This window comes from Dipodomys spectabilis, unplaced genomic scaffold (assembly GCF_019054845.1).
Source record: "Dipodomys spectabilis isolate Male_0828 unplaced genomic scaffold, ASM1905484v1 ptg000024l, whole genome shotgun sequence".
NCBI classification, from domain to species: domain Eukaryota; kingdom Metazoa; phylum Chordata; class Mammalia; order Rodentia; family Heteromyidae; genus Dipodomys; species Dipodomys spectabilis.
The window spans coordinates 24,227,206-24,240,463 of record NW_024870701.1 but is presented as its reverse complement, the minus strand read 5'-3'; the positions used below and the strand labels follow the sequence as shown (position 1 = coordinate 24,240,463).

General features: G+C 45.9%; 1 protein-coding gene across 3 annotated transcripts in view; it reads left to right on the top strand.

Annotated features, from left to right (window-relative positions):
- Loxhd1 (lipoxygenase homology PLAT domains 1) overlaps positions 1-13,258 on the top strand; it is a 136,992-nt gene that overhangs the window by 92,399 nt on the left and 31,335 nt on the right. For all 3 annotated transcript variants that reach the window (XM_042675216.1, XM_042675215.1, XM_042675214.1), the window contains 7 exons: positions 473-637; positions 2,561-2,742; positions 5,763-5,879; positions 6,507-6,669; positions 9,869-10,023; positions 11,110-11,319; positions 11,446-11,581. In XM_042675216.1, the coding sequence (XP_042531150.1) occupies positions 473-637; positions 2,561-2,742; positions 5,763-5,879; positions 6,507-6,669; positions 9,869-10,023; positions 11,110-11,319; positions 11,446-11,581 (1,128 nt within the window). The remainder of the gene's footprint in view (positions 1-472; positions 638-2,560; positions 2,743-5,762; positions 5,880-6,506; positions 6,670-9,868; positions 10,024-11,109; positions 11,320-11,445; positions 11,582-13,258) is intronic.

The following is a 13,258-nucleotide window of genomic DNA, read 5'->3' as shown; positions in this document are numbered from 1 at the left end:
TGACTTCCATTTCCTTCATTAGGCTGGAGTGCTCAGATTTCCCCCAGGGAAACCAAACACTCCTCTACTTATTCCTCTTCCCTTCATCCATCATAAACTGAGCCAGTGGGCTGTGAGCATCATCCATGGATTGAATAAAATGTTAAAGCCATGGTGGGCATAGGTCCTCTTTGGCATTTTTGAGCTCCCTGTTTGGAGGTACTCCTACCCTGCATAGCGTACTCCCTTGGTCAGACTCCCCTACCCTTCTATCATTTCTCTACTGTTGCTAATTTCACTGATAAAGCCTGGATTGTAAGCTGGCTCTGGCCAGCTCACATTTTCACAGGGGAAGGGGTGACACGGGACTCAGGAAGGGGTGGCTCTAGTGTTAACCATTCAGGTGGGAAGGATGTTTGGAATTCCTGAAGACACTCACAGGAAGATATCTCTGTACAAGCCCCTGAGGGGTTCTGTGTATGTCTCTCTCCAGGAAAGGCCCCAGGCTGGTTTGTAGACTGGGTGGAGGTGGACGCTCCCTCTCTTGGAAAGCGCATGACATTTCCCTGTGGCCGCTGGCTGGCCAAGAATGAAGATGATGGGATGATCGTCAGGGACCTCTTCCACGCGGAGCTTCAGACAAGGCTGTACACACCATGTAGGACCATATGCAGTGAGGCTGGCCTTCAGGGTCCTCATCACCTGTCACCTCCCCCTCCAATTCCTTATCCAGAATTGACTGGGCAGGGCTCACTTTGAAGATTGGACTCTCTTGTTCCTTCCCCAGATTTATTTACTGAGTTGGATAAGGGAGCAGAGAGCCTGCCTAGTCTTGGATCAGAAGATTCATTCCAAACTCCAACCTAAACTAACTAGTGATCAACAACACATAGAGAGTCTAACTTCTCCAGGGATCAGTTTTTCTCGTGAGCAAAATAGACATAATAATGCAGGATGATTAGAATATTCCAAAAGAATCGTTTACTGGTGAGGAATTAAGATCAACACCTTTCACATTATTCTAGGTTTTTTAGGAAAGAAATAGTTACCATAAGAGTTTTCTCCTGCTGATGGTAGTAGTAGGAAGAAATCCAAAAAAAGGACAAATGGAATTCCCTTTACTAGACAAAGCAAAGGAGGAAAGAGAGTTTGGTGATGTTTTACATTTCCTCTCCACTGTTATTAGCAAATGTTCATATTAAATCTTTACATATGTCTATGTGTATATTAAATATTAATCGAATTGAGATCAATCAAATAGTAAAATAATCTGTCTGAACTTGTAAGCCAGTCATGGCTCATACTGTAATCTGAGCTGCTTGGGAAGTGAATACAAGATGAACTGGGGTTTGAGGTAGCCCATGTAAAGTCAGTATGAGACCCTATCCAAAAAATAAACAACCAGAAAACCCCATCTAAAGAAAAAGGCTGAGAGCACAGTTGAAGTGATTGCAAGCACAGAGATCTGGGTTCAGTTTTGTTTTTACTATTCTTTTTTTATTTTCTTTTACTATTTCTTTTTACACATTCATCTGCAAACACAGCAACCAATAAGTGTTGCAAAAATTCATCTTAGTGATATGCAATGATGTTTTCCATTTGATTCTATTCAATTCCGTATGCTTTTTAAAATACCGATGACTAAGCCAGGCACTGGTGGCTCATACCTGTAAGCCTAGCTACTTAGAAGGTTGAGGTGTGAGGATCTCGGTTCAAAGCCAGCCTGGGCAGGAAAGGCTGTGAGACTCTTATCTCCAATAAGCCACCAGAAAACCAGAAGTGGCACTATAGCTCAAGTGGTAGAGCACTAGCTTTGAGCTGAAGAGCAGGGACAAGGCCCAGGCCCAGAGTTGAAGCCCCACCACTGACAAGAAAAAAAAAATGCTGATGACAGCTCACTAAACTCAATCTGTAGTTGACAATGCATTGTTTTAGACAACTGGTTTCAAACTTCGGTATAAAGGATTTGTTGGAGCCATTGTGCAGACTGTTTCTTTACAGATAATAGAACCTGTGGCTTGTAAGTTACTAACTGAGATCACACTGATAGTTTAGGACCAGGCTTGTTGAGTTCCACACACTATGCCTTCACCAGTGTGCTGCAGTAGTTCTGCAGTGTGTGACAGTCACAGACCCTGGCCAGAGGAGTCAGGACTTTCTTTTTTATTTTTTTTTCTTTTTTGGGGTCCAGTCGTGGGGCCTGAACTCTGGGCCTGGGCGCTGTCCCTCAGCTCTTCAGCTCAAGGCTAGCACTCTACCATTTGAGCCACAGCGCCACTTCCAGCTTTTTTCTTTTTGCTTATGTGGTGCTGAGGAATCGAACCCAGGGCCTCAGGCATGCAAGGCAAGCGCTCTACCACTGAGCCACCTTCCCAGCCCCAGGAGTCAGGACTTTCTGTAGACAAGACTATCCCCTCCCCCGCCATGGTTGCTAGGCAACTATATATGTTCCAGGTCCATAGGTAGCAGCTTCCCATGAAAGGGTTCAGGAGGAGGATGCTGATGAAGAACTTGTCCTCATCTATATTTGTCTTCTATTCTCTCCTCCCCTCTGAACTTGCCCTCTGACCACTCCTGTCAGTTGTCCCTTACGAGATCACTCTCTACACCAGTGATGTCTTTGCTGCTGGGACAGATGCCAACATCTTCATCGTCATCTATGGCTGTGATGCTGTGTGCACCACACAGAAGTTCCTGTGCACCAACAAGAGGGAGCAGAAGATGTTCTTTGAGAGGAAGTCTGCCTCCCGCTTCATTGTGGAGGTACCTGGATCAGTGGGCTAGCCACCGAGGGCATGGAATGGGCAACTTTTTCAATTTCTCTGAGCTCCAGCAACTCTAGCCAACTTGAGGAACAGTGAAGTTTGTCCTAGCCCTCCAGACATTTCAGGATCAAAGGCATGATGGGTAGCTAGGACTTGGGGAGATGATAAGTATGAGGCCAACAGGGCATCTCCAGTCCTTCTACCACACATCCATAGATGGAACAAGGCTTCCAGACAGGCTGAGGCTGGGGTATAGGTGGGTTTGAATCTTACTAGCAGGACCTCATAGACATAGAGCTCAGCTTTTAGGTGTCAGCTTCCTAGCTTCTAGTCTTTAGGTGAACAATTTGACACGAGACCATCTTTCATGTTCCAGAACATCTTCTCAGGTCTGGACAAATAGAGCTTCGGTTCTTCCATGTTTACTCTGGATGCTGGGACCAGCACATCAGAAGCCCATGTGCTTTTCTTCAATACAAACTCAGGGCTTCTGTTCTGGATTCCCCGCCATGTGCTAGGCTGAATGGGAAATACAAAAGAAGGAGAGAATCCAGACTGCTTGCATGTTTCTACTCTTGTAAAGTATGAGACTTGAAAACTTGTGTGAAAGTTGTGTCTCTCCTGTCTATGTTGCTCTGCCTCTCTACTTCTGATAGGTCTTCATGTCAGTAGTCTATGCAATTAGGGACTTCAGACGTCCACACAAATGACATTCTCTGCTGATTGATACCATTACTGACCATGTAGGTGAGAAAAACGCACATACCAGATGTATCTGTAGCTACTCACTGATCCCTCACAACAGCCCAGTGCTGTACTGATCCCTGGGTAAAGTCAGGGAAACTGAAGCACAGAGGAATTTAGTGGCTAGGAATTTAGTGAGAGAAGAATCTAAGCCTAGGAGGACTGACTAGAATATAGAATAGAGAAGGAAGAGGCTTCCTGGAAAAGGTGGCTTTCAGCTGAACGTGGAAGTGAACATAAGCAGGAACAAGGAGGAAAGGCACTCGAGAGAAAATGGCATACCCAATGGCCCAGATGTTGGGGGAAAGGCACTTGACTTGAAGGTTGGTCAGAGGGCATGGAGTAGCACCATAGGACTCAGGTGGAGGGCAGGAATGAAGCTGCCAGGAGCTTGGGGAGCCTAGTGGAGGCACATTCTTTATTTTCTGGTGGGAAATGTCCTTTTGCTTGGTAAGTGATGGTCCTCGTCCATTCCCTCTCTCAGAGCAGTCAGCATTTGTGGGAAATTCTGTCACCTTTATTGAGTCTTAACAAAGAAAACGCAAGGCTGACTCATGTATTCACACAAAGCTAACATTTCACCACTGGAGATGGCGTGGTACTTGAGTCATCCGAGCCTGATGCCGTCAGAGGCCAAGGCTGCGGTTACACTTCTGCAGAACACCCGGGGACTTTCATCAATGAAGTTCTCATTAACAGACAGCTATAATTTGCCAGTAATTTGTTGCTATTTTTTCTTTTCACATCTCTCATGGGCTTGGGGAGTATGAGAGCTTAGAATCCAATGTAAACGTGTTGTCTTTTAGTCTCTGCCTCTCCGGCCTATGTGTCCTTCCTTTTCTGATGGATTTTTCACTTGAAAGGTAGAACACTGGATGGAAAGTCATTCCTGACTCTGATTCTGCCCCTAACCCCTAACTAAGCCATTCCTTTTTCTCTGTAGCCCATCTTAAGAGGAAAGGGCTGGACAGGAAGAAGACAGACAATAAGGGCTAGGAGGTGCTGAACCCTTCACACCTGCTAGTCTTGTTCTAAAGACTTGATGTAGATTAACTCACAAAAATCCTCATGGCACTTCCAAGAGAATGGTCCTCTAATCATTCCACATCACAGATGAGCAAACAGTGGAAGGAAGGTTAGAAACGTGCTCATTGTGGACTTAAAACAATAGAGCTGGGATCTGGACTCAACAGTTCAGCTTCAGTGCCTTTCCTGTTAATGCTATCATGTCCCTGGAGAAGGTCAGGGTCCCTTCTGATGCAGATGTCCTCTGAGCCCATCTCTGAGGGCCCTCTCTGTGGGTAGCAGCTCCCTGAAGGCCTCCAGGCTTTCTGAGCAGTAACAGCTAAGACCCAGTACCTACAACTGGCTGGCTGTGGGTTAAGGTCATAGAAGATCCATCCAAGACAGAGACCTACACATCTATAAAAAGATGTGACAAGGAAAAGAGGGGAAAAAAGCTTCTGAACAGAGGGAAGAAAGTGGCTCTTCATTCACTGGCCTTACCAGGCAGCTGAGTCCTCCCTCTATGGGGATCTTGTAGACCACGTGCATCACCCAGGCATCTGTGCTTCTCAGGGAAGGAAAGCCTCGGAAAAGTATACTGGCTACTTACTGTCAGCTTGACAGCCCTGATATTTGTTTAGTGACTCAAAGCCCTCTTGGGGCTCACAACCCTTTATAAACCATGCTATGAGAGAACTTTGTAGAGATTTGACCTTCTTGAAGAAATACAAAGGGCTTTCCGGAAGAATCAGTAGGAAGCAACACTGGAGCTGAGATCTGAATGATGAGATTGGGTGGTCAATGGATCAAATAAAGAAAAGGAAAGTAGAGGGGCCGGCAAAGCATGTGCAAAGACCCCATGGAAAAAGAATGTCAAGTTAGGAGGGGAGGCTATTACAGGTTGGAAGTCAGCCTGACAAAACAGGAGCACAGACAGAAACAGAACTCATTTTCTGATACCCAATTCGGTTCTCAAACATGGAACGAGCTGCTACAATAACAAGTCATAGAAGACAGAGACCAGGCTCCATCCTGAAGACTGAGACCACTTCCAGAGAAGCTGGAGGCATGGCTGGCTAAGTGGAGAGCGGGGAAAGAAGCATGGACATGCAGTGTGCAAAGGGTTGGCAGCGTAATAGGCTAGACAGTGGAGATGTGTTGGGAACGAGGGACTCCTGGAAGGTCAAAGGGGACTTGAGAGTGGATGCCCTGGGAGGTGTGGTATGGAGGCCTTTCTCCTAATACCTGGTGGCTTTTCTCCTTTCCAAGTTAGAGGATGTGGGTGAAATCATTGAAAAAATCCGGATTGGCCATGATAATACAGGCGTAAATCCTGGATGGCACTGTTCACACGTGGACATCCGCAGGCTCCTCCCGGATAAAGATGTAAGTTTATGATGAGCCTATCCTTCTCTTCTTTTTATCCAATTCCAGAAGTCTTTTGTCCAATTCCAATTCAAGACAGACTCCCCCACTCACAACTTCCACTTTATTGAGATCAAATCTGAGGGGAAAAATTCACTCCCTTTATTCAGAGTGCAAGAACTAGCTCAGATGGCAGAACCTTCTAGAACCTGATATGGTGGTCAAAGCAGCCATGTCTCTGCTCCCCAGAGGCCATACTACTAGTGAGTGGCCAGTATGTTGCTGCTACTCCAGATCCACTCCAGAAGAAAACCTGCCTCAAATTACTTGGGATACATTCTGGAAACCACAGAACTCTACATCTCAATCATAGCTATGGAGTACAGAGCCCTTACCTATTGAACTTTAGTCTCTGGGATGAGATTTAGATATTTAGTTTGTAGTGACCCTGGCAACCCCATCCTTCAAGTACCATCTCCTGATACAGTTGTGCACACCCTTAAATTGAGATCTATTTAGGCAGGAAGGTTCCTCTACACTTTCCCATGGGCCCCATGATGTTTGTTCTTGGTCCTGACAAGTGCTAACATGCTAATGAACCACTGAAGTCAGCAGCTGCTACAGGTATGGTTTTCATCCTCACCTCAGGGTACAGAGACCTTGACTTTCCCATGTGATCGGTGGCTTGCCACCTCTGAGGACGACAAGAAAACCATTCGAGAGTTGGTCCCTTATGACATCTTCACCGAGAAATACATGAAAGATGGCTCCTTAAGGCAAGTCTACAAGGAAGTGGAGGAGCCTCTGGACAGTAAGTGTGGGGGGAGATGTACCTCCGTATTGCAGGCAGCTCTTTGTAGAACATGTGCCCCATGCTAGGATGAGCCTTCTCATGCAGAAGGAAGCTCTGATTGTTACCTTCAGGCTGGCGAGAGGGAAAGTTATATAACCTGCCTAAGGTCACACAGCTAAAAGTGACAGAACTAGCCCACTTATTTCCCTTCGAGGTTTATGCTCCATTCCCATCCTGACCCAACATTATTATAATAATACATCCACATAGGGGTTGTCCTGTGCCTGAGTTATACTGGTTAAATGATTCTGTTTATTTGGTAACCAGTTCATATGTGTTTTCTGCTTTCACTCGATCCAGCGGCTCTAAGTATGAGTTACAAAACATCCTTGAGGTTGAGTTGAGTGCTTACCTAACATGCAAGACCCTGGACTCCATCTCTAATGCTAGAATAAAAAAGAAAAAGAAAAGAATGTATAGAAAACAAAGGGAAAAGAAGAAATCTTTTTTGACATAGCAAGAGCCATCATGTACTTTTTTTCCATTTTTGTGTGCAGATGTTGAGCTTCCAAGGCTATTGGTTGGTTTCTTGTTTTGTTTTTGTTTTTGTGTAAGTCCTGGGGCTTGAACTTAGGGCATGGGTGCTGTTCTTGAGCTTTTATGCTCAAGGCTAACCCTCTACCACTTGAGTCACAGCTCTACTCTGGCTTATTGATGATTAGTTGGAGATAAAAGTCTCACTGACTTTCCTGCCCAGACTGGCTTTGGACTGAAAAACTCAGATCTCAGTTTCCTGAGTAGCTAGGATTATAGACACGTACCACCAATGCCTAGCTTGTATGAGTTACCAATGCCCAGCTTGGCTGGCTTTTTATATGTGTCAGTCACCTTTATGTGATCTTTACAGAATATGTACCACCACTCGCTTCTTATGTTTCCTCCTCCTTCATTTGTTGGTGACCCCACTGAATCTCTTTCTATCTAAAGAGATCACTGAATGCTAGCTTCCTTCCTTGTGTCAGGTGGATTTCTCCAAAGCTCATTTCTCAGCCTTCTCCTCTCTGCACTGTGCATGCATGTGTGTGTGTGTGTGTGTGTGTGTGCATATTCTTCCTGCACCACCAGTCACCAGCCACATCTCTGCTGTGACCTGCAGCAGCACTTGTCAACTCCATGTAATCCACTTGCAATCCAGCTCTACACAGACTTTAGCTATTTCAAAAAATCAGCTGCACCTGCAAAAGCCAAATTTTCTGCCACAGATGAAATTCCAAAGACTCCTGTAGGCTTCTCCAGCAGGGTGTGTATACTGACCAGCGAAGCTTTGGAAATCCAGCTGAAATGTGTATAACAGTGCCTTCTTAGAAACACTGAAGCAGAACCCAAGATTCCTCAGAACTCTCTGCTGCCATGCTCAAAACAGTTAAGAGACAAAAGACAGCCAGGCCCAGGTGATTCATGCCTAAAATCCTAATAGTCAGGAGGCTGAGATCTGAGGATAGCAATTAAAAGCCAGCCTGGGAAGGAAAGTCTCAGAGACTTTTATTTCCAAGTAACTAAAAAATAAAAGCTGAAGTGCAGCTGTGCCCAAGTGGTAGAATGCCAGCCTTGAGCTAGAAGACTCAGACCTCACACACACACACAGAGCCTGGCACCAGTGGCTCACATCTCTAATCCTAGTGACTCAAGAGGCTGAGATCTGAGGACTGGGGTTTGCAGCCAGCTGGAGCAGAAAAGTTCTTGAGACCCTTATTTCTAGTTACTCAGGAAAAGGTCGGAGGTAGAGGTGTGGTTCAAGTGATAGAGCACCAGGCTTGAGTGAAAAAGCCAAGCGAAAGTACAACCCTGAGTTCAAGCCTCTGTACACAAAAAAAGACATCATTTTCCTTTTTAATCATTCTAAGTAAATGCCTGTAGCCACTGCATTTAGTCTGAGGCATATTATTTAGAAAAAACACGCGTTGCACAGTAGCACACCTCTCCCAACCCCAAATTCCATTGCTATTCAGTCAAGGGACGAGTCTCTTGTCTACTTGGACCCCAGAGGATGCCCTGGACAGCTGTCCCAGCGGCACACTTAGGCTGTTCTGGATGAATCACACACCACAGAACCCACTCTGCACTTGGTGATGTTTCTAAGGAAACATCTTTTCCCTGACAAGCTGTGTGGCCTGGGTGGGATGGGGAGGGAGGAGGATCCAGAAATAGCGAGGTCTGGTCTAACTGCATTGCTCAGCACCCAGAAGCTGAATCAGTTTTTCTAACTCCCAAAGGACTGGAGAAAGAGGTGGGGGCGGAGTGGGAGAGTTGGAAAGCCATTTAGTCACAGCCCCTGGGGACACAGCATCCCACTGTGGGACAAGGGCTCTTAGAAAAGGAGTCCTAACAGGTCCGCCCACCTGTGATGATTCTGCATGTGGAGCCGGCCTGAATGCCACCAGAAGTGTGACTTAGACACTGTTGTGTCTAAGCTGTGACAAGATTCTTAATGTTACCTCATGTCAGTGTTAGCCTGGCAGACTTGGGTAATGCTGGCTCTTTTAAGCAACAAAAGGATGATTTCATCTACTCATGCAGCGTGTGGAATGCTGGCTGGGTTCTGCATGGAGCTGAGGGGGGTGGGGGTGACAGTGCTCTCACAAGCTTCTACTTGTATTGGGAGGTTCATAACGAATCAAAGGACTTTGGAGACTCAGGGGCTGAGAACGGGGAGAGGAAAGGTGGGTGGGGAGGTTTGGTAAAATGGTGCAGGTGCAGAAAGGTTCAGAGTTCGATTTGGATGTGTGAACGTTGGGGTCTCGTCACATGGAGATGGCCACAGGTGACCAGAGTGGGAAAGGAACCGAGCTGTCTTTTAGGAGCCAGGAATTCAAGAAAGATGCTCTAGGCTGTGAAAAATGAGAGCTAAAGGATGGGGGTGGAACAGGGAGATGTGGAGACCACTGGCTGGGCTGAAGTGAGGAACTCGTAAAGTGAAGCAGCGTCCTGGGAGGCAGGGGAAGGGCATGATAATGCAGCACCCAGGAATCACCTTGTGGGTTCAAGTGTGTCTGTAGCCATCGGTGTAAGCAGCTCCCACACATTGCTTTTCTAAATCAAATGGAGGCGCCTCTGCAGAGAGTCCTAAGCAGGACCAGACCTTCTTGGACTGTAGATCTGTCTTCTCAGACCTAAAGTGTTGCCATCTTTCTCTTCTCTTTGTCTTTCTGCTGTCTAGTTGTGCTGTATTCAGTGCAGATCTTCACAGGGAATGTTCCAGGAGCGGGGACGGACGCTAGGGTCTACATCACCATCTATGGAGACCTAGGAGATACAGGAGAGCGCTACCTTGGCAAGTCAGAGAACCGCATCAACAAATTCGAGAAAGGAACGGTAGGAAGGGCAGTCTGGGTTTACCCCACATTCCTTCTCCTTCCCAGGCCCAGCCATCTTGGAGCCAGCACTTCTTTGGTTTATCTACTCAGAGCTGATAGAGCAACTCCTCCTTTTAGCATTTCAGGGTCCTTATAGATTCTGGATATCACCTCAATGCTTCACACTATTTGCCAACCTTCATAACTGGCTTTGTATGGCCTGTCAGTTATATCCCCAACAGACCACTAGGTCTATTTCTATAATGTCCCACCCTTTCTCTTGTGTCTATACCTTTCCAAATGTTTGCTCACTTACATGCCCATAAGCTGATAGAAAATAGATAGTGCCGATCTATGGTTTCACATTTCACATAAAAGGCATCATGCTATAAAAATACTTCTTCAGCTTGCCTTTGATATTCAGTGGGATGTCCTGGAAATCTTTCTATATTATATTATTCAAACATAGATGGATCTGGCTCTTCTTTGTAACAAGCACACACATCCATCCCACAGTGAAGGCTGTGCCAGAGTTATTAAGCTGTTCCCCAACTGGTAGACCCCCCAGATGGCTTCTACTTCCCACTGTGGAAGCAGTCCTGCAACAAACATTGTGCAGACATCTTCCTCTAGGACAGATGTGAACAAGTGGAATTGTTTGTCTCAGGGTGTACCTAATTTTACTCTAATGAACGCAGCCATTTGCCAGTGCTTCAAGTCATTAGAACTGAGCCAAGCACCCCTGTCATGACCTTAGGTCCCACATCCACTCACCTAGACTCCACCTTCCAAACCTCCATAGGAAGGCTGGGGATGTGGCTCAGTAAACACCCATAGACTCATCCCAAGAGAAATGTGAGCAAAGGCAATTTACCCCCAAGGAATTATGCACACTGTATTTGTATAATTGTGCACTATAAAATGGGGCCATTGTGGAAATGAGGACTTGAACTTGAACACTAAACAAGTCCTAGGTATTTGGGATTGGTGTGCTCATTGACTAGGAAAGTCTATTCAGCCTCCAAATCAAGGATGATCCTAGAGTTGGGGAGGAGATTGAGCTGAGTTTCACCCTCACCCAATTCCTCATACTTGATTTCTCCAGGCTGACACCTTTATCATTGAGGCTGCTGACTTGGGTGTCATCTACAAGATCAAGCTCCGCCATGACAACACCAAGTGGTATGCAGACTGGTACGTGGAGAAGGTAGAAATCTGGAATGACACCAATGAGGATGAGTTCCTGTTCCTCTGTGGGCGCTGGCTGTCTTTGAAGAAGGAGGATGGTCGACTGGAGAGGCTCTTTTATGAGAAGGTACAGGCAAGGTGGTTGGGGCTTTGGCTCAGCCATGACTTGTCACCATCTTGATAGCTGAAGAATAGTCCATTGGGCAGATGGAACTTGAACTACAATGGGATGGGGCCATGCTTTTCTGAACAGGAGTACACTGGGGACCGCAGTAGCAACTGCAGTAGCCCTGCTGACTTCTGGGAGATCGCCTTGAGCTCCAAGATGGCTGATGTAGACATTGCCACGGTAACAGGGCCCATGGTTGACTACGTTCAGGAGGGTCCAGGTAAGCCAAGCAAGGAGAGTTTTAGAAGGTGAACAGGAAACATGGAATTAGTTTGAAGCTGTTCTTGGAAAAGCTGTTCTTTAGTCCAACTGTTGTTGATGAATTCAGTTAATGCTTTATAATTAACAGAATGTTCATATGGAAAAATTGCCTGTTTTAATCTCCCAACAACCCTGGGCAGAAATTAGCCCCCTAGTCAAATGGAGAAGCAAAGGCTAAAAGATGTTGGGCGATGATGTACCTGTGAGGGTGTCTTGGTATACTTTGCCCTTATTCAGACTTATACCTAGAGAACCTGGGACCACTAGACACAAGCCAATAGCAATGGTGGAATCCTCGCAGGTCACCAGCCCACCACTCAAAATCTTCAGCTACACAAAACAGGATATAGTGAGTGGTAGTGGCCAGGAGAGAATTCTAGGCCAGTAGTTTGGAGACTCAAACTCCATTTCTGATTCTGACAATGTCTTAGCTTCATTTTTTCCCTTTCTTCATGAAATAGTACCATAGCCAGGGACTACTGGCTCATGCCTCTAATCCTAACTACTTGGGAGGCTGAGAATGGGAAGATTGCCATTTAGGGCCAGCTTGAGCAGAAGGGTTCAGGAGAAAGTTTCTCAATTCCTAGCTAGGTGTAGCAGTGTGTTCTTGTCATCCAAAGCTAATATTGGTAGGATTGAGGAACTGGGTCAGCACCAGCAGAAAAGCCCCCAAAACTCAGCCTCAACAGAGAGGAGCTAGAGACAGTGATAAGCACCTATGATCCCAGAAAACGAAGTAGGCAGATCAAAGCTCAGGCACATGGCTAAGACAGCAGAATGTGAAATCCTATCTCAAAAATAACCAGCCCAAGACAGGGCTGGAAATGTGGTTCAGTAGTAGAGCACCAGACTAGCAAGAATAATGCCCTAATTCAAACTCCAGTACCACCACAAACAAAAACAAAAAAGCAGCAGAAAGAAAGAGGGAGAGACAGACAGACAGACAGACAGAGACAGAGAGACAGAGACAGAGAAGGAGAGAGAGAGCGAGAGCTCACACAGCAGCAGCAGCAACAAAAACCAATAACATAATTTCTGGTAAGCTTATTTTATAAGACCTATTTTGGGGCAAGGCAGCTCCATATTTGTCTATGTATGTAAATGCCTGCCTTCCTACTCAGTTGTCTTAAACAAGAGTATGATGGCCATAATATTCCCCCCTTCCAGGACACCATTGGTGGACTTGTGGGGTCAGACAGAGAAAACCAGTCTGCATCTCACCTTCTCACTGTGAATAAGACCCTATTGGGGTTCTCCTTGAAAATATGAAACAAGGCCACTCACAGGTGCAGGAAGCAATGCAGGAAACCCCAGCCAAGAAGGACTAATCTAGAAACTTTTCAAAGAGATGGAAATCATATAACCTCACCCAACTACACAGGACAGTGTCTCCCACTCCACTGAGGAAGATGAGCCAGAAGAAGGTTTCCCACTGTATCAATTACTAACTGCAGAGGACAGAGACTTAGAGATACCAGCTTAAAGAAACTTAGAACTTTCTCTTGCATAAAAATTCAAAGGTAGATCACCCTGGGCTCACTCAGCAGTTCTAGTAAACTTAGGGACATAAGAGTCCTTCAACATGGTCACTCCGGAACCTCAAGATGACTTGAGGTTCCATCCTCAAGATGACTAT